The 22,159-nt window shown below is 35.2% G+C and overlaps 1 protein-coding gene across 1 annotated transcript in view; it reads left to right on the top strand.

Annotated features, from left to right (window-relative positions):
* The first annotated feature begins 4,314 nt into the window (after nt 1-4,314).
* The window catches only part of LOC127441553 (ubiquitin-conjugating enzyme E2 R2-like), a 28,581-nt gene continuing 10,736 nt past the window's right edge, over nt 4,315-22,159 (top strand). The window contains exons 1-4 of the mRNA XM_051699118.1: nt 4,315-5,053; nt 12,159-12,245; nt 13,974-14,071; nt 20,512-20,646. Coding sequence (XP_051555078.1) covers nt 4,868-5,053; nt 12,159-12,245; nt 13,974-14,071; nt 20,512-20,646 — 506 coding nt within the window. The 5' untranslated portion in view covers nt 4,315-4,867. The remainder of the gene's footprint in view (nt 5,054-12,158; nt 12,246-13,973; nt 14,072-20,511; nt 20,647-22,159) is intronic.

The raw sequence follows: 22,159 nt of genomic DNA, 5'->3' as shown, positions 1-22,159 counted from the left end.
TTCTTCAGGTGGTGGTCTTGTTCATTACAGTTTTTACAAGAATTTTATGAGAAATTGAGCATTTCTGAGAATTGAATGAGAAACTGTGAATTTCTGACAATTCAAATATTCTGCATGTCTTTTGGTCCATACTTTGTATATCCCATAGTAAATTGAAACCTTATTTCAGTTGATTGTTGATTTAATGTCACATCCCTGTGATTTTGTGTTCAGTCATCACATTGATCTTTTGCTTGTTTGCCCACTTGATCATGGTGACAAACCTGCTGGTGACGACTTAAAATTATCTCATCGTCATACATAAAAAAAATTATTCTTTTATTTCTAGTTATTGTTTATTGTTACAGTTGCTTTTACTTCAGTGATATATTATATTTAAATAAATGATTAAAGGTAAATAAATAGCAAATCCATCACTGAATCTGCTTCTGATAATAGAGACTCCCTGAAGTAAAAAAAAAAAAAAAAGCAACTATATTGTCATTCTATGATAAGAGAGAACAAAAAGAACAAACAATTCACTCATTTACTCATCTCTGATGTTTTGTTCCTGACTATGACTGAATCAAAGGAAAAGAATAAATAGCTGTTTATGACATCACATGAACACTGAAACACACAGTGGTGCTTTATTAGGTTTTAGTTCCTGATCACACCTTTTGAGAAAAAGCCATTATTGTCTATGAACATACTGAAACTTTAATAGGACATTTGCACTTCCATACAGCCCAGTGGCATAGCCAAGGGTGTGCCAGTGTGTGCAGCTGCCACCCAAAACGTAAGCTTGTACACCTCAATGAAATGGCTTTTTTTTTTTTTTACGCTTTATAGTATGTAGGGGTGTAAAATGCATGAATATTATGCTTCAGTGTATCGATTATGAAATTTCATAATCAATTATAATGACTAAAATAATTCCCTATGTGTTACAGAGGCTGTCTAAGATTACAAGCACACACACTAGTATTATTATTCTTTTTTTTTTTATTATGAACCAAACCTCCCTGTACTCCATAAATACCCCCCCCCCCCAAAATGTATTATTTAATTTTAATCTTCATACAGTTGTGCATTCTTCTGTCCAACATGATGCATTTATTTCTTTCCCACAATTAAGTTTTGTAACCAATTAATGTAACTAAAACCTGGTGTATTTTTATAAAATTTTCTGTATTGTGCAAATTGTACCACCATTCATATTTGTGTCTTTAGCATATTTTGAAATTTAATGATGAATCAATCCAATTATTATTATTATTATTTATTTATTTATTTATTTATTTATTTTTTGATAAATTAAGCCTCATATTTTTTTTATATTAACAGGGCTACATACTCCATTAAGTTTTTTTTTTTTTTTTTTTTTCAGTCATTTCAACAACACAGAGTTTTTAAATATATTTATAGGCTATAGCCAAAAAGAAATTGATGCAATGGTTGTTAATGGTCATTTTATTATATTTCCCTTAATTGTGCTTTAGTTCTTGCCCCCAGTTTTCTCTTGGCACACCCAAAGTCTTGTTTCTGACCACGCCTCTGATACAGCCTTAACTGTAATTCCACAGAGGTATATTGAAGATAAATAAAGATATGAATAGACAGTCATTCACCTAGATATGTAAGTCTTAATTATTTACATAAGAGTAAAGGTTTATTATTCACATGCATGTATTGATTTAAATTAAAAATCTGGAAATTTTTAATTTAGTAAGTTTATGTGAGTATAATATGATTGTGAAATGTTAAAGCGGGACTCTTTTTGACTAAATAGAGACAACTGTCCATTCATATTCATTAACTGCCAGTGTAATAATTTGAAAATGTGTGTTAGAAGAATTCTGTGTTCACGTTGGTTTAGGCTACTGTGCAACATTCCGTTAACAATGGACACCAATAACATGGGTTCAATCTTAGAAATGTTGACTCAAGACCTGAAGAATTACTGAAATTATAGTCCTGTTCTATTACCCAAGATGTTCTGTGTGCAATGGATGTTGCTAAAGAAAGGTAACATTGCCCTCTGTTGGCTAGTGTGAAAAAGAAAATTATAATTCACATTATTAAGAAATATTAAGTATAAAAAATTGCAGCTATCAATTAGTTAATTAGTTAAACCCATGTTAGGTCAGTTTAAATTAACCAGAGTCACACTTATGCATTCACATATTTACATGAATATTTATGTTCTTGTGCAACCGGTCCTGCTTGACCTGCTCTGAACGGGATTTGGCGTCTCTGGTATGGGAGGCGGGTGCGCTAACAAGGAGGCTAAATGCTACAGCCGCTGGCATCAGTTGCTAGTGCGCCTCTTGAGGCCAAGGGAGTGAGGTTTACACACACTGCACAGCATGTACCAGCTGGCTACCGTTACACTCACCCTCCTAAACCTCACTCCCATCCGGGTCACGGCACCACTGTAACTGGTCCTGCACAACCCGCTCCGAATGGGATTCAAACCGGTGTCTCTAGCGTCAGTCGATAGTGCACCTCTTGAAGCCAGGGGAGTGAGGTTTTACACTTAACAGGTTTTTTCACTAAAAATTTTTTTATTCTGTCACCATTTACTCATCCTCATGTGGAACACATTCTGTGAAACACAAAAGAAGATAGACTTAATACCCATTCACTTTCATTGAATAGGAAAAACATGCGAGGAAAGTGAATGGTTACTTAGGCTGTCAGTCTTCTGCCTATAAATACATTTCCTTTTGTGTTCAATGAAAGACATAAAAGTCATGCAAGTTTGAGACTACATGTGTGAGTGACAAAATCATTTTCATATTTTGGGTGAAGCTATCTCTTTAAGTCTATTTATATTTATTCAATTAGCAGCCACATATTCTAAGCCTTTTCCACATTCCCCCTCTCTCTTTTGTCCCAGTCCCTATATCATGTAAAAATGAACCACCATGGTCAAGATCAGGCATGTGGTGCCAGATCTTACCATGGCTTTATTAGAAAGCTGCTTAGTTTTCTAAAGATAAAATATTGGAAAATGCATTGATTTTGTGTTCTCTAAGACTGTCAATATATATATATATATATATATATATATATATATATATATATATATATATATATATATATATATATATCTATATCAGTAAATATTGTGGTTACCCTGATTTAAATGCTGCAGATTTGAAATCAATATGTTCTTATTCACTGTAAAATGATAAACGCTAGCTATCAGGAAGGCCAGTGGACAAGGTGTCAAATTAGTAGTCTGATAAGCTATTTAATAGCAAATGCATATATTCTATCTAATTACTTACACAAGAGAACATTTTATCAGAGGAGAGTTAAAGGTCACTGATAATCTAGAGGAATGTTTTATGAACAAGAATGCTTCATTCATTGTGTCGCCTACTCACGTCAGCGTGAGTGTGTAAGAGAGAGAGGGATTATGAACACAATCACAAATACAGATTCAGAATAAGCCTATAATGCAAAACAATCTCTAGTTTTACCCATTTCATCTAAAAATAAAGTATGAAGAAAACAGATCAAAAAAGAAAACAAAAAACAATCAAGTATTGCCCCAAAAGAACGCACAAACAAACAATTAAACAAAAAATTTTGTATACGCTTATCTTCATCAAAGACAGCAATACACCAGTACTCTATACTGATGCTTCGCTGCCATACAACCATGTTATTTATTGTGACAGATAGCACATGTACATCTCAGATGTCTGTTTAAGAGCGTTTAATCTGAAAAGCATTGCATTCTATCTGACATCTGCTAAACATCTTAAAAAGATCATCCTTACAAACATTCTAAATCATAAACATCTTGAAGACATCTTCTGAATGTTTTTTGATATCCACGAGGAAACACCTAAGACATATTGTAGATGAGCAAACAACCTAAAATGCCCCTTTCCAAATGTAAACACACATGAAATACACTAAAAAAAATATGTTAGCCCATTATTAAGATTTACGCATTTCAATTTCATAACAAAATTCCATCCCGTTGAATTCAAACTACTTAAACTTAAAATATTTATTTTATTTTATTTTATTAAAGATGACTTAATTCAATTTGATTGACTTTTGTTATGAAATTGAATCTAATAATACAGTATACTATATATATTTATATATAGTGTTGACGTCTGGGTGATGTACGTGTGCTATACTTTTATTAATTAGAGTTAGATTAATTATAGTTAGTTAGACTAATCATTACGGTTAGTTTTAGTCAATCAACTGAACAGCTTGAACTGTTGTCAGCTGAATGAAGTGTATTTTTGGTTGCATGTGGGCCGTTAAAACTACATTACCCAGTGTGCACCGCTAGCCGTTGGAATCGAGGAAAGACGCAATAAGTCGCTAGTCTCTCCTACACATTTACTAGTTCACACAAATTTTTGCTCCTCCGTGGATCAGTTTGCTGCAAAATTCAAGCTTAGACTTTCTTTTAAACATCTAGCCACCTGAATTTACTTAAACCTAGCGGAAACGTCACATCACAGAGGATTAGTGTTGTTGAGTCGAAGATTTTAACGGCTAGCCTTCAGCTACGAAGAAACAAACAAAACAAAACAAAAAACCAGGAGCGCGATTTCTTTTGATTTTTTTCTGACAGACAAGACTCCACTTATAAACAAAAAAAAAACCTTTTTACCTGCATAGGCGACGAAAATGCACATATAATGCTTTATAGCTGAAAACACGTTTAATTAACCGTAAACAGTCAATTTTTTTAAAACATATTTTCAATTTCCTCGCTAAGCTAGCAACTCCAAACAAAGAAAGGGAGCCAGCTTTTGTCACCTCGTCACATTTGTCAACTTTTCCGCCTCATTTAACAATAAACCCCACTTTTTTTTTAGTGTATCCAGGTAGGAATAAAACAGAAATGGCCCAGCAGAGCGGTACTCAGGTTGCCAGTTCTCAGAAAGCTTTAATGTTGGAGATGAAGAGTCTACAGGAGGAACCAGTGGAAGGCTTCAAGATCACTTTAGTGGATGAAGCTGATCTCTACAACTGGGAAGTAGCGATTTTTGGACCCCCAAACACTCATTATGAGGGAGGGTATTTCAAGGTAAGGGGGTTCAGATGGTAAATGTCTATTCTTTTTAGTGACAGGTGGCTGATGGTCTATATTTAGAGCTGGAACCAACATTAGATAAGCGCATCTCTTTACAGTACGTGTAAGTGTTTCCTTTGGATATATTTTCGTAACGTATATCTTTGATTTAAAGCCTCATTTAATCATGTTATACCTTGTTTTGTCATCCGAGGTTGATAGGATGATTTTTGAAGTGTCTTTGTTTGGGATAAATGGGTTGATATGAGGACTCATTTGTTTGGTTTCTTTGTTCTTCATTGTAATGTTGGTTAATGGAGGGTGAAGAAATTTACATGACTGTATACACACACACACACATCTATGATCAGTCTATCTAAAGCCAATAGTCTTAAACCTTTTAATTTGAATCTTCAATCTCTTGATGTAAGCTTTTCTTGATTCATTTTTACACACTGTTGGCCTATAGATGTCGTTATAACTGTTTGGGATATTTCCAATTCTGCTCATATTGCAATACTGGTTACACTAAAGAAATACCAATAATCATATGCCCTTATTAGAGGACACATATCAGCTGTTGACAAGACACCACGTTTGACTTGTATGGTGTTTTTGTACTTTGGTGACTTGCACCTCAAATTGTTATTATGAAGAATTATTAGTCAGAAAAATAGTGTAATGACAACAAAGGACCATTGTAAGGAAGTCCTGTCCCATTCCACAAGAGCAGATAAACCTGTTCCTGAAGACTAGACTTCAAACCAGTCCAAATGGATTATAATGACCTTAATAAAGTCAGACACTTGATTGAATTATTCAGCTTTATGTTCGTTCCTCTCCAGATAATAAAGGAAGAGCATACACTTACTGTTGTGTAGAGATTTTGAAGTAGGTCAATTACTTTACCTTTGCCTTTGTTTACAGGGAGAGCTCTCTCTCTCTATCTCACACACACACACACACACACACACTGAGTTTGGCAGATACAGTGGGGTCACTGTGCACTGGTGTGTCAGGATGTGAGCTCGTGTTGAGAGACCCAAAAAATGTCAGAGCTGAACTCTCGCCCCTGTTTCAGGATAAACCAGTGGCGTGTGTGTATTTGCATTACAGTGACTTGGTTCTCTTTGTTTGGAGGAGGAAATTATTCACACAATTTGCCTGTTCAGGGGAATAGATATGTTAAACGGCTCGGAGAATGCAGTTGGCACTTTTTCAAGATCTGTTAATCGGCCAAGAACCTGAAACTAGCCGTGCCACTGTGTAACATTATGATGAATATTTTGCTACCTAACTTACTTGGAAGAGTTAGTTTGGTAGATCCAATCCAGAATTACTTTCTTCCTTGGAACACAAAAGGAGAAGTTTGGTAGACTGGGGACGGACGCTGTCAAGCTTCAAATATGACAAAAAAAACGAGAGTAAAAGTAGTCCATAAGGCGTGTGCTATACAAGTCTTCAGACGCTATTCACATGGTCTTTCTTCAACTTCAGACACTTTCATGTGCCAGGAGTTGATTTTTTCTTAAACCAACACATTTATAAATATATAGATTTTGGTTATATGAATGTCACATTAAAACTTTACAAGGCCTTCATTATTTATTTGTGGTACTTTTTAAAATGTGTTATGTATTTCCGATGATAATCTAATCAGAGTGATATAAAATACAACCATTTTAATATTTGTGGTGAGAAATAATTTTCAATCAGATAAAAAAAAAAAATTAGGACTGCACCACAGTTGTGGTGCCATTTCCACCATATCAGTTTTTCCCGTAAGAGATTTTTTTTATTTACTTAATTTTTATATAATTGTAAACCAAGTCAACAAAATTGTCAGTGATGAGCATGCTTGAAAATGAAGAAACCAAATAAAATAAAAAATAAACAAACAAAAAACTAAGAAAAATCAAGACATATTTCTCTGTTTACACTTGAGCAGAATATTTTTGTTGGCGTGTATTTTTTTTTTAATATTTGCAATCAAGCTGTAATTTTGCCAAAATAATTTTTTCAAACTGTTTGCATAATTTGTGTGTATTTAGAATACATAAAATGTTAGCTATGAAAATGGCCTTAGCAAGACAAAGGACCTAGCCATTTTATTTCGAAAACATAAATTTCATTTCCACCACAGAATTCTATTAAACAGTGAAGAATTTGAGAGAAATATGATGCGTGTACATACACTGTTGAACATTGTTAGTAGACAAATTAAACTATTTGGTGTGAAAATGTTTTACAAGACTTTACTTTCTTGAAGTCTACAGTACTAAAAGTGCCATAAGTTGAAGAAAAACCCATGTATACGTGTATATAAATGTATGTATATTTCGCACAAATCATAAGGATTACTTTTATTGTGCATTTGTCATTTTGGAGTTTAATGTTGTCTGTCCCTATTAACTTTTGAGTGAATAAGAGTGGCCTATACATTTTCTCCTCGTATGGGAAAAGATACTGTAAAAAAAAAAAATCCTGGCAGCTGTGGTTGCCAGAATAATTATGTAAAAAATACAGTAAAAATGTAAACAACTTTACAGAACAACCTGTAATTTACATGACCACGATGGCACTGTAAAAAAATAAAATCTGTTAAATTTACAGTAAAAAAAAAAAACATCAAACTTGATATTAGCCTTCTGAAACTGTAAAAATCTGCTTTTTACTTTATAAGGTATTGTTAATCACTGTAGTAACTACAGAAGGGCACATGATGACATAAAGTTCATCAACAGTGGCCTTTCAAGAGCAATGACCAATAAACATGTAGAGACAGTTCTCAGTGTCACTCACACAAACAATAAACACCATCAGGGTAACACATGTGAAATTAAAATAATGCAGTAAAAATTAACTAAACTACATCAAATATAAAACAGAACACCCCAATGTACATAACTGATATTAAAAATAAGAAGAAACAACTATTCCCATAAAACATAATGAAATGTAATGGGTCACGCAGGGAATTGTGGGAAAGCCCGATTACTGTTTTTTACTGTAATTTTAACAATAATTTATTGTAAAAAGTACATGTACTCTTGTTAAACAATGAACATTTTTACCATTAATCATACAGGAAAATTATACTTTTTCAATCTAAAAAATTAAATTTTTACAATTTGTTTTTGTAAAAACTACTGTAATGTCTTAAAATATATTAAAAAAAATTTACTGTATATTTTACTGTTAATACTCATTAATCAATTAACGATTTCTGTAGCCTTTTTACACTCTTTCACTGTTAAAATTACAGACATATTTTACAGTGTATCGTATGGGTTTGGAGCGTCATGAGGGTGAGTAATAGTGCTGCAACAACTAATTGATTATATCGATAATTAAATTCATCAACAGCAAATTTCATTATCAATTAGTTGGATATGTGTGCCGAGCATGATGAAGCTCTGTCAGTGACATCACTTTACATTAGAGGTCGACCGAAATGGGTTTTTTAATGGCCGATGCCAATATCCAGAGGGCAGGGTGGCTGATAGGCTGATACAATGCTGATATATCATACAATTTAATATAGTAAATAACAAACATAACATTTCTAAAAATAATAAATAAAAAAAACTCTTATTTAGCATTATATTTACTCAATTTCACACAAAACTAAGAAAATAATATTGTATTTTAAATGGTAGATAGCAGTTTCTTCAGATTTCTGTTTAGTCATCAAATTTTAGAAATGTATTTGCACATGAAGACATTTTTTAATATATAACAAAGAAGGAAATAACAGTACACACAGTAGTCCAGCAACCATAGATGGCATGTCCACATTAGCAATCACATTTTCTCAAAAAATACACAATCAAACCAATTGTACATACAGTGCATAGTGAATAAGACATTTACTTATAGCACACGTGAAGCGCTTTTACTTTGGGCTACATCCGAAAACGTAGGCAGCTGACTTGCTGCCTAATCAGTAAATGGCTTAACTGACCACTGTTTTGAATGAATGGTACTCTTAAGGAAACTGGTCTCCAACAGTTTGAAAAACACTTTATTTTCATCCTACCTCCGTATACAGCCTCCGGAGGCAGCATTTTCCTGGTTTCGGACGCAGCTTTGAAGTTGCTCTCATGCTCGTGCAGATCCACTGCAAGCCTCAATCTCCTGACAGTTTAAACGGCCTGGATTGCCTGCTTGAAACAGGCAAGCACCTTAATATTATGAGCTCAAATGCGTCTGCCGCAGCTCTCATATGCGGACCATTTAAATGACACTGTGTTGCTTACCGGTCTATTATTGCAGTAACACAATGGCATGTAACAACAAAATGAACTGTGACTGGTCGTTTACATGTCTCAGTCGATTCACATGCAAGCAGGTGATTTTCGGCGCCCTCAAGAAAAAAATCGGCCAAACGGGAAAATTATCGCATCGGCCGATACGATAATTAAAAAAGTCAGAATATTGGCCGATAACCGACCACTACTTTACAGTGGGGAGACAAATTGAGAAAACACATGAGAGCAACGCATTTTGAAGAAACACATTTTAAACCCTTAAAAGAAGATCATAAGTGTACAGTTTAATGTGGAGTGGTTGCTGTGTCAGGTGCATTGACAGTGCTTGTACTGTTTGATGTGCTTGAGAGTTGTTTCTCTCCAGCACATAACTTATATTTTACTGCTTACGTTACTTTTTATAATGCATACATGTTATGAATTAAAAATCAGGCACATATTTCCATTTTGCAAAACTGTTTGTCTTTACAACAAGCGAGACTCCATTAAACTTCACTGAGCAAGCGAGCGTGCGCGTCCACGTCAATCAAACTCATCGCAATGGAGAAAAGTAGCGCAATCATTTGAACTAAACTCCTGCAACTTCATACCTCAATTTCCTATTTAATGTAATTGAGTAATGAGCGTGTTTACATGCATGTTCTTACACTGATTATGCTTAATAAGCCGACAAAGTGTGTGGTCATGACAGTGCAGTAAACGGTGTAAGAATAAATCTATCGACACAGGCAGATTTTTGGCCATTTCACCGATTTCGCGTGTCATATAAACACCTTAACCGGCGTTCTTACCGGCTCATCTAATATGCGCACGTGTTGAGCGAATGCCTCTTCACGGTTTGACGTCAAAAGCCGAGAATAACGTGATTTCAAATGACATGTAAACGTGGATTTCTTGCTTTGTCAGATTTTTTTAAATAAGCTGATTTTAGAGAGTAATCGGTATATTGGTGTGCATGTAAATGTGCTGAATGTCTCAGTGGTCAAAGTGTGCTGGTTTTTAAAGTGTTTAAATGGTTAATCTACTATATTAAACTGAATATAATTGTGAATATAATGTATAATAATAATGCGAAGGGTTCTGATATTTAATAGTCCTGATAATGTCTGATTTTAGCAGTAATAAATGTATACTATGGCAAACATTTTACTGGATAAGCATACGTTACTGTTAAAAACTGATTTTTATAAAGAAAAGTTTAAAAACATAATTAAAACTTATAATATTCATTTAAAATACTTCAAATATATGGAATCAGTGACTGTGTACAAGCATTTGTATATAACATAATTATGATTTATATAATATTTCAGCTGGGCAGAATTATTAATATTTCTATTCTGGTATGACCATTGCCCTCTACTTGGTTGATTTTTAGTCCCATTCCATCCCCGATGGATCTTTAATGAACAGTACTTTTTAAGTTTTACAAGGAAAGGAACTGTTTTGCATATGTTTGCAAAGTAGTAATAATACATTGAACTTTTCATTATTCAGGCTTTGTTTCAAAGTTTTGTGAGAGTATAGAATTGTGAATTCACTATGGTAAAGCAAACCAAATCCTTACGCCCTTTATCATTTCTGGGGTTTTTAATCACGTTTTATTCAAATACAGGAAATAGAATGTCTCTTTATCCAAATAATCAAATAGTCAAAGAAATAATCAAAGATTAACCGATTATCACAATAATCGTTAGTTGCAGCCATAGTAAATGATAACAGAATTGTCATTTTAGGGCGAACTAGTCCTTTTAATGCAGAAATTCCCTACATGAATGCACTTGTCAGTATGTCTCCTTCCTACAATAGCATCATCTTTCAAGGACAGTTAATTAATATTTGCCATGAGATTTGAATTAGGCCTGTATTGAATTGAGATGGAGGGCACATCTCTTGCGTAACAGCAGTTTAACCTAGTTGTTTTCACGCCAAAAGATGATTTGTCCCACTTTCTGGTTTCCCAGCCCGGTGTCTGTTTGTGCATTATCACTCAGATTTTCTCCCTCATCCATCTGCACTGTTCTCCTTCAGTGTGATGCGTCTCCAATCCTGTTAAGAGCAGCTGTCCTGGGCTCATCCTGGAGACCGAATCCTCCCAAGCTGCTGTATATAAGAAATCTCTTTGTGTCGTGGTTGACAGCAGTGTGATGTTAATAGTCGTGAACTTGGACAGTTTGGCTGGGTTGGTGGCCAGGTCAACTACATGATTATTCAAAGTTCAAAGTTTTCATTTGCTGTATGTGAACTGATGACATGCAGGACATTAAAAGCAAATTAAAATGAAAGGGATATTAAAGATGTTGTGTAATGGCCAGCAATATAATTGCAAGTTGTGATTATTTAAAGGTGCACTTAGTAACTTTTTGGGACTTACAGTGACACCTATTGGTGTGGATGCAGCATCATTCAAAATCAATAGTTTTCAGTTACAGATGCCATTGTAGAAATTCACTATTCACAATCAGCCATGATTAATATAATCCAAGAGTGAAAGTGTCCAATAACAAGACGATTACTGAGATTAAGCGAGTAGTATTCAGATGGTGATGTGATTCTAAAATGGCTGCCCCCATGAGGGCGCCCCTGCCCCATGTATATTAAAACAGCTTTTATAAGGTTACTGATATGACTAGAGTCCTCATCTCATGTGAGAGGTCATGATTTTATACATATGTTTCAAAATTACAATTCATTTCTTTAGGTGAAAAATTACTGAGTGCACCTTTAAAATATTGCCCAGCCCTATTCAGCCCAATATACAAGATAAACAGAAAAATGTCAGGAAGTGATTGAGTTGATACTTTATTTTCGAATTGTCCTGATCTATTTGTTTTTGTTTTCGCTTGCAGGCTCGCATTAAGTTCCCAATCGATTACCCCTATTCCCCTCCCACTTTCAGATTCCTCACCAAGATGTGGCACCCCAACATCTATGAGGTAAGAGGATTATTTCATGCAGTCTCACTGTACTGAAAGATGTGGCTTTTCTGTTGTGCTGGACTTCCTCATTTCCTGTTCTCTTAAGCTCGATGCAAATGTACCCAACAAAAACAGAACTTTCCTGTCTTGTCTGTTGCCTATGAACGGTTTGATATAAAAAGCAACACGTTATTTAAACACTTGAAAATGAGGTAGAACTCTAATGCTTATCAGCAAGCACAAACAGGTGTGGTTCACCAAACTGTAGTTCAGACCTGTTTGTGGCCAGGAAAATATTAGGTCATATTAGGGTTCGTAATTCTAAACGATTAGGGATGTGAAAAACAGCTCCACAAATCAAACTGGGGGAATCCCGGGGTAATTATAACAGAGGGCAATTAAGACAAAAGAAGTTGGTTAAAAGTTAACGTGAATGATGTTATTACACTGTAGTTGGATGCTATCATAAAATGTTGTTATTATAATGGCTGTGAGGTTGAGGGTAACCGTTTCGCAGTTTCCATTACTCTGATTTCTTCTCTATGTGTATATACTGTAAATATACATGTACAGTTGAAGTCAGAAGTTTACATACACTTGGGTTTAAGTCATTAAAACTAACTTTTTAACCACTCCACAGATTTCATATTAGCAAACTATAGCTTTGGCAAGTCGTTTAGGACATCTACTTTGTGCATGACACAAGTAATTTTTCCAACAATTGTTTACAGACAGATTGTTTCACTTTTAATGGACTATATCACAATTCCAGTGGGTCAGTAGTTTACATTCACTAAGTTAACTGTGCCTTTTAGCAGCTTGGAAAATTCCAGAAAAGGAGGGACTGGTGCACTTCTCAAAATAGATGGCATCATGAGGAAGGAAAATTATGTGGATATATTGAAGCAACATCTCAAGACATCAGCTAGGAAGTTAAAACTCGGTCGCAAATGGGTCTTCCAAATGGACAATGACCCCAAGCATACCCCCAGTGTTGTTGCAAAATGGCTTAAGGACAACAAATTCAAGGTATTGGAGTGGTCATCAAAAAGCCCTGACCTCAATCCGATCCGAGGCCTACAAACCTGACTCAGTTACACCAGTTCTGTCTGGAGGAATGGGCCAACATTCCAACAACTTATTGTGAGAAGCTTGTGGAAGGCTACCCAAAAAGTTTGACCCAAGTTAAACAATTTAAAGGCAATGAGACCAAATACTAACAAAGTATATATAAACTTCTGACCTGCTGGGAATGTGATGAAAAAAATAAAAGCTGAAATAAATCATTCTCTCCACTATTATTCTGACATTTCACATTCTTAAAATAAAGAAGTGATCCTAACTGACCTAAGACAGGGAATGTTTTCTACGATTAAATGTCAGGAATTGTGAAAATGTATTTGGCTAAGGTGTATGTAAACTTCTGACTTCAACTGTATGTTCATGTGACATGTGGAAGGTGAACTATGTGCCAGTTTGTTTTCCTCTGTATTGGATATAAATGCAGCGCATGCAGAAGTGTTTCCACAGTCCAGGCATGTTTTTATGCATTCTGTCTTGGCCATCCTTCAGTGTTGATGGACTGTTTTCTCCTTATCTCACTTTCACATCTGTCTCTGACTCAGTACTCAGAGTGATGCCTTGTGGGCAACATTGTTCAACGAGAAGATTGTTTTGCTTGAAAGATTGCTTTGCATGAAAATGCATGATACTATTATTGATTAATCTTTTTGTGTGCTTTCACAGAACGGGGACGTGTGTATCTCCATTTTGCATCCTCCAGTAGATGATCCACAGAGCGGAGAACTGCCCTCAGAGAGGTGGAACCCAACACAGAATGTCAGGTATGGAGTAATCTCACTGCACCCAGACTTTTTAGCAGCATAAAGTCTTGTCCACTTTTAAGCTTATTTTGCGTAAGGTGATTAACCTGTTTGTAAAGCAGTTTACTTTGCCAGTGTTCAGCTATTTGTGTTCATGCAGCTCAAGTGGGGAATAACCATACACACTGGATTATTGGACTAAATGAATACATTTTTTAATGTTTCTTCTAAAATAATCTGTTTCTGCTTTTTTTATTTTAATGTTCAGCACTTTGGTCTTCGGTGTAGTTTTAAAGGGCTTTATACATAAATTAGACAATTTTTTTTCGTCATATTTTCGTCAACTGTATGCTTTGATTACAATAATTTTTGTCATTGCGTCTTTTGAAAAAAACATTCATCAACAAACATTTTAGTCAGTAATTACATTGACTAGATTTGTTTAGAAGTGTTTGTCATCCTGGTTCCTTGTAAACATGAGTGATAAAATCCATGCACCCTAACTCCTGGAAATTGTGTAAAGCCAGCCAAACAGATTGAACTTTGCAGTTTTGCAAAAGGGTAATATTAACTGTGTATGTGCAATAGAGTTTTCCTAGACACACGGACAGTCTGTGTCTGTGCGCTTCGACTGCGTATGTGCCTGCTGTTGACAATACAAAACTGTATTAGAGGTTGACCGATATATGTGTTTTACCGATTAATCGGTGCCAATAGTTGCTTTTTGGAACTATTGGTTATCTGTAAAAATCAATACCAATAGTTGCGAATAATTTTTTTCTGCCTCTGTGTTTCTCTTTGGCTAGCGCTAAAGGATTCTACATACATCTTATTTCCTGTTATTTGCATACAACTTCATAACTTGTAAATATTAATAATTAAAGCTGCACTACGTAACTTTGCTCTCTAGTGACATCTGTGGTTGAAATTTTAAATTGAAAGCAGTTTGCAGAAGACTACTCTGGTGGATGAATCTCATGATTTCAGGTTACCTGGACATCGCCTGTGTGATTATGACTGGAAGATATTCAGAGCCGGAGTTATAACGTGCTGTTGATATAATTATGTTATGCGATTAAACATTTAAAGGTGCAGTATGTAAGATTCAGAAGCCCTTGTTATTAATGACACTTGTGGCCATTAAGTGAACTGCAGCCAGCTACCTGTTGCTTGTGCTCGCGCTCGTGCACATACTCCATAGGGACACGAGCGAGCATCGGCCAAAATAATGACGTAACGTACAAAGAGACTGAACGTGATCCACCGGCATCATACTGACAGATGAGGTAGCATAATTAAAATTACACAGTTATGATTGTTTTACTACAAACTTTGAGACTAAACTAAAACTACTTATCAGCTAACATAGCATACTGATACACACATACAGCTACATACTACCGAACTATACCAGACAGTTTACTGTTGCATTGCACTGTTATGTTGCTCTACGATCAAGAAACCAGCATATTTGCTTAAATTTATCCTGTATACCTGACTTTTAGTATAAAGAGAAGATCGTTGAAATTATTTGAAAGTTACGAAGCAAGGTAGCTTGCAATTCGTCAGCGTTAGCAGGCAAGATCAAGTTAGCTAAAATGACACAGATCAATCCTTATGGCACTATATTTCACATGCATTGCAGTTATGTAAGCTTACCTGTCCAATAAGAAGGTCCCTCCAGGAATCAAATGCCCTGCCGATGTTCACTCTAGTTTTTGCTCGACCACGATCACGTTCCCGCTTAGCCAGACGGGATTCAGTAGAAGGCTCTCGGGAGCGCACATAAACGTCACATCCTTTGGATTTTCCCGGCAAAACCGACCCGCTCCCTTCGCATGAAAATCAGTCTACAGGCTTTAATAGGCAACCTAGGAAGTCCGAGAAGGACTCATTTTTTATGTTGCGTTACAGGCCGTTCACACATTGGCAAAAAAGAAAATATTACATGAAAATTGTTACATACTGCACCTTTAAAAATTAAATATTACTCGCTTTGATGAAGATAAGCAACACTCTTAACATGTTTTGAATGAATGAATTGTACACTTTTCTGACACTACAGTCAAAGCGCTTTTACATAGAGAACAGGGGACTCTCCTGAATCACCACCAGTTACAAGTATATTTTAATATGATTATTCAAGTGTTTTATCAACTATTAATGTATGTATTGTATTATACTTATCAATTTAAGAGGTGAAACTCATGATACTGCTGATTCGAGTTCAATGTAAGACATGATTAATCTTGTCAACGAAATCAATGATTTGTCAACGATAACGAAGACGAGATGAAAAAGGTGCATCATGAAGATTAAATGATTTTATTAAAGCATACTATTGATGAAAATATGACGATAAAAATGATACTGCAAGATATTAACAATGCAAGATATAAACAGAAGAAGAAACATCTTGATAATCTGTAAATAAAAGAAGATATAAGATATTGATTCATTTAATCCAGTGTGTTGGGCATTTCTTGGCTTGAGCTGCGTGAGTTGAACTTGCTAACACTGGCCAAATTAACTGCTTTAAAACGGGGTAAATACCTCATTCAAACACATCCTGTTTAAACATGAGATTCATCAATATATCCACAACATTTATGGAACAACTTGCATCTGCACAACGAAACGAATGAACATGTGAACTTGAATTAAATGATGCGCTAGTCAGAATGATCGTAATTTGTGTTGCGTAACTTGTGTTATGAATACACTGTTTTTATAAGAAACACGCTACACACAATATAATATCCTTTCACAGAAAGCATGAAGAATTCAGAAAACAGAAGGCTAATTTCTGAAAAGTAGCTAATACTTCCATCTATACATTATTATTTCAGGAGCTCAGGTTTTTCACAACAAGGACAGTAGGCCTATATACATTTATGCTGTATGTTTAAAACAAGTTTACATTATTGAATATTTGATTAAAGTTTGGTCTGTTACAGTTTGACACGTCAAGTAAAAGATATTATTTTCGTTGACTAAAATTGTCATATTTGTAAAACGAATTAAAATTAATGAAATAACATGACGAAATATTGACTATTTTTAAAGGACATTTTTGTCAAAAGACTAAAACTGTGACTAAAACGGAAAAAATAAAAAATAAACACGGCAGTTGATAAAGCAATTGAAATTGTAGGCCTAATAACACTGTAAACTAAAAACATAAAACGAGCAATAATGGGGATAAAATATACTTTATTAAACATTTAAATAATATGTACAATATTCAGTTTCAGATTATGTCAGTTTCAGAAGTCACACGTATTAGTAAACATGCACAGTAACTTCCCCTGACAACTGATCGCGATTGGTAAACACACGAGTATAGTTCGATTCATAAAATCATTACCCCTACCAGACAACGTACTGTATTCTATTCCAAGCATTGTAGCAGGTAAACAACTTGGCCAAACGGATAACAGATAAACATTCATCCAGATTGCAGTGATGCCATCCTGAACTGTGTGATTGTGACTGAATGAACTGAACAGCATTCTCAGCCGGAACACGTGACAGCCGGCACTTCTTTCCTGTGCTTACGGATGTGACGTTATGACGCAAAGAGGAACGACATAAGCCAGCAATTTCACGCCAAATCCAACCCGACAGCTCAAAATACAAATAATTTTTATAGGCTTACCGAAATGAATCTGGGTAAGGTAAGGACATTGTTTTGGACACTGATTATGTACTTAATGTAAAAAAAAATGACATACCTAGCCTAAAACAGATATTTTCTAGGCTATTTTCTCAAGCATACATTTTTGATGAGCAAAATGAACGTCAACATGGGCTGGTGAAAGACAGGACCTGACTCACCTGAGGTGATTATCCTGCACACTCCCGCTCGTGGGAAAATTACTTGCAAGCACGTAGATTTAAAGAAGACTCGTGTGAAAACATCCATAGCAACTTGCAAGACAACGTTTCAGAATCCGCTTCCCGTACCACCACCGAAGTGATTTCATACAGTACTGTGCAGAAGTCTTAGGCACATAATTAATTTATTTTAATTTTTATAATAAATTTTTTTATTTATTTATCACACATTATACATTTGCACATATACAGTGAAATTCTTTTTTTCACATATCCCAGCTAAGCTGGGGTCAGAGTGCAGGGTCAGTTGTTTCACAAAAGCATTTGTCTTAAGATGGTTATTTATATCTTCAGCTTTAGTGTGTCAATAGGAAATATAAATGTTAGACTCCCAAATATTACTTTTGCAAATAGAAAAGATTAGAATAGGAGAACAGGGAGCCCTGCAACAGATGTCATGGCCCCCACAAAGTACCCCACTGAACATCGTGTCAGTCTGAGATGACATAAAGAGACAGAAGCAATCGAGACAGCCTAAATAGATAGAAGAACTGTGGCAAATTCTCCAAGAAGCTTGGAACATCCTATCTGCCAACAACCAAGAAACTCCAAGTGTACCTTGGAGAATTGATGCTGTTTTAAAAGCAAAGGTGGTCACACCGAATATTGATTTTAGCTTTTTTTTTTTTTTTTTTTTTTCAAGTTTACTGGACTTTGTATGACATAAGTGATAAATGAAAACTATTTATTTCATTATTTTTGAAGACTAAAACTTTTGACAGTACTGTAGCTACTTTGCGGAGTTGGCTTGTCTTGCGAGAGGAATACCTGACAATTATGACAATTGATTACAGATCTACTATTGATGAATGATGATCTACTGTTGAATTACTGCTCATACAGTATTTAATAGCCTAGATTTGAATGCTAATTTTATAGTGTTTCTATTGTAATACATTGTAGAAGATTGTAAGAGTGCATGTTTGTTTTCCTTATGTGTTTGTGGGAGCTGGAAGCATAGACATTTCAAAATAAGAGTCCCCGTTGTATTTCGGGCTTGTTTATAGTTAAAAGTCCCACTTTATGCACCAAATCTTTATTTATTTTCCCTGGTTATTATTGGGATTTTGGTTGTACAATAAACTGCATCTGGGATTTTATTAATTTTGGACTTTTGTAGCCTCTTATGTCCGTGCCTGTCACATTAAGGAGACTAGTCAGGATTGAGGGAATTTAAAATCGATTTTAAAACTGATTAATCAGTTATCGGCCTTTTCCACCACCTTAGTTATCGGTATCGGCAAAATGCAAAATATCGGTCAACCTCTAAAGAGTACAACATAGCAGTCGCAGTGCACATGCGTTGAACATGTCTGTATGGGCTTGGGGTCAAAAAAGTATACTTTGATAGGCTTGAGTACTCGTCCATGCTCGAGACATAATGGCACGCAGAAAAACAAAGTATACCCTAGCCTAGGCTTAGACTTGTTGTACAGTAGTATGCACACACAAAAACTCCAACTTTGTCCATGTACATATTTGTGTCTTTTTTTCATAGGTGCTTGCGTTAATTGTGTGCGGTGTGCACATGTATTTCCCCTAGGGATCAATAGACTACTTTTTCATTAGTAGCTGTCACAAAGAGTAATTATTTATTTTCCCTTAATGGAATTATAGTGGCCTGTTTAATGGTAGAGTAACCAGGCTGGTTCTGTGTTGAGTTTCTGTTTGCTTGCTTTCATGGAAAGCATCTCATTGGAGATATCTGTGTTTTTGTGTTTTTTCTCCCCTGTGTCTTAACTCTGTTCCAGTTAGTCTGGTGTCCTGTTTCACTGGGCTTTGAGGCTTCAGGTGCAGAGCTTGTGTCTTCCAGGAAGTACACGTTAATCATTTCTGTTGTTGAAGAACACATGTCGCTGTACACGCAGAGATGAGCATAAATTAACCCAAGACTAAATGTTGCACGATTTATAGTGTCAAAACCTACAGAATATCCTTGCTGAACAGTTGTTGTTGTTGTTTTTTTTTGTGTGATATAACAGTTTTTTAAGTGTTAAACACAGTTGTAACAAATGTAATGTGTGGATTAGGGAAGCATTGAAAGAAATTTTGGACAATCCCTGAAAAGATCATGCATTTAATTTTACATCTGAGAATCAGTGTTTCTGTTTTATTTTTTTTATTTTTTTTTAAACAACATATCTGCCACTTTAAGTTAAATCACATGCTTGAATTGAAATCTGTCATGAAAAAAGCATTTAATGTACAGGAAAAATATGGATAGCCTAAAGGTTTACTTACCTGGCATAGAAAATAAAATGTAGATTGGAAAAACAAAAATTCTGATCCCTATCCAAATTGAACCTAATCAGACCAATCTAACTTATAATATAACACCTATTATGGCCATTACCAACATGGTTACTGTCACTGATATATTGTGCATCCCCAGTGCACATGTGGGTGTAGCAGTGAGTCTCGCTGGTAAAACAATAGAAGGACTGATCCTCTTGCATTAAATTTCTTGAAATCTTTAGTAAAATGCAACAAAAATCAGCTCTGGGAAAACCAACTTAATGGTGGTAATTGCATTATAACATTGTGTGTGTGTATGTGTGTTTCAGAACTATCCTGTTGAGTGTCATCTCTCTCCTGAATGAACCCAACACATTTTCTCCAGCTAATGTGGATGCCTCTGTCATGTACCGCAAATGGAGAGACAGCAAAGGAAAAGACAGGGAATATGCAGAGATCATTAGGTAAGAAATAATTATGATATAATATATTGGTATACTCTGTTAAAGAGGTCATATAATGGAAAACAAGAGTATGATGTACTATGTAGACATCAGACTTTAATGCTCATCATGCAAAAGCATACTTGCTCCGAAAGACAGAAGTGCTGTGCAACGTCTGTAATGGCTTTTCCTCAACTGACATCCTTCATTCAAATATTCGTTTATGCTCTGTCATGTAAACTTGGATGGACAAATGAAGACTGTAGATTGACTACGCAAAAACCTGTTGTTGCTTGATTATAATTGTGCATGTAAATGGAGATGTCACCATTACTCAATTTAATTGGATTACTCGATTAAAAAAAATTTCCTTGACTACAAAATTATCACCGAACATTGACACGATATGAAACGGGCTTAACTGAGAGACTGACGGACAGTCTTCGCATGTGAAATTAAGAGTTTACTCAAGAAGGAATTGAATGTCCAGAGGCTTAAGGGCATTTTACACAGTATATGTCAAGCGATATGCTTTTGTGATCTGGGCATTATGAAGCACAAGCCCAACAATGCTTGCAACTGCTGCAGCTCAACGCAAGAGAGTGAAAACCTCTATCTCTCAAAGATGCAATATCTGTAAATAGCTGATTGTATTTCGTGTTGCATGTAAGTGATAGTTAAAACTATCCCCACAAACTATTAGCCATGAATATAAATCATCCTTAATTAACAAGATTGGTTGGCAGTCATTGTTTCCGAAAAGATAAAATAGTTTGTTTTCCCATATTTGAGTTCTAAACTGAAATGGCTAGATCGTGTTGAACTAGTTAATGAAAAAAGTAGATCTTGCATTACTAAAAAAAGTTGGGCACACCTGGAGTAGCCAGTCTCTGTCAGATTTATAATGTAAACTGTATACATTTTTTATATTATGGAACTGCTTTGGGTGTCTGTTGGCTTGGATATTGTTTGCACAAATATTTTGTTGTTGTTATTCAATCGTAGAACACATCAAAACTTAAGCTAATGAACGCATTTTAGCCAAACGGGTAGGGATGGGACGATATATCGAATTTCGATATCTCGCGAACCAAAAAAATTACGAACCGCTAAACTTGATGTTTCGAAATTTAAAACATTATTTTCTGTCCATGTGATCATAAATGAAATGACCTGTCAAACATCATAATCTCTCTATTGCTTGATTTTACCCCTACTGCATTTTTTCTACACTTTTTACAGTTCACACAAGGTTCTTGAAGTACTTAAAGTGCCTAAATTTAGCTTTTAGAAATGTAAGTACTGGAAAACATGGAAAATAATGTGTGCAATCAAAGGTGGACCACGCACTCTACTTTCATTGAATAATGTGCCTTTAAATATCCTTTCTGTTATTTACAGTCAGATAAAAAAGTAAAAAGAAATATAAATTTTAACAGCAAATAGCATGGATGTGCTAAAAAAAACCAAAACTTCTCTCTCGTTAATAAATGAACCTCAACACCTGTGCGAGTCTGTGAGATGCGCATTAAAC

The sequence above is a fragment of the Myxocyprinus asiaticus genome, chromosome 5 (genome assembly GCF_019703515.2).
Source record: "Myxocyprinus asiaticus isolate MX2 ecotype Aquarium Trade chromosome 5, UBuf_Myxa_2, whole genome shotgun sequence".
NCBI classification, from domain to species: Eukaryota; Metazoa; Chordata; class Actinopteri; order Cypriniformes; family Catostomidae; genus Myxocyprinus; species Myxocyprinus asiaticus.
Note: the sequence above shows the minus strand (reverse complement) of the source record. Positions and strands in the feature narration are given on the sequence as shown.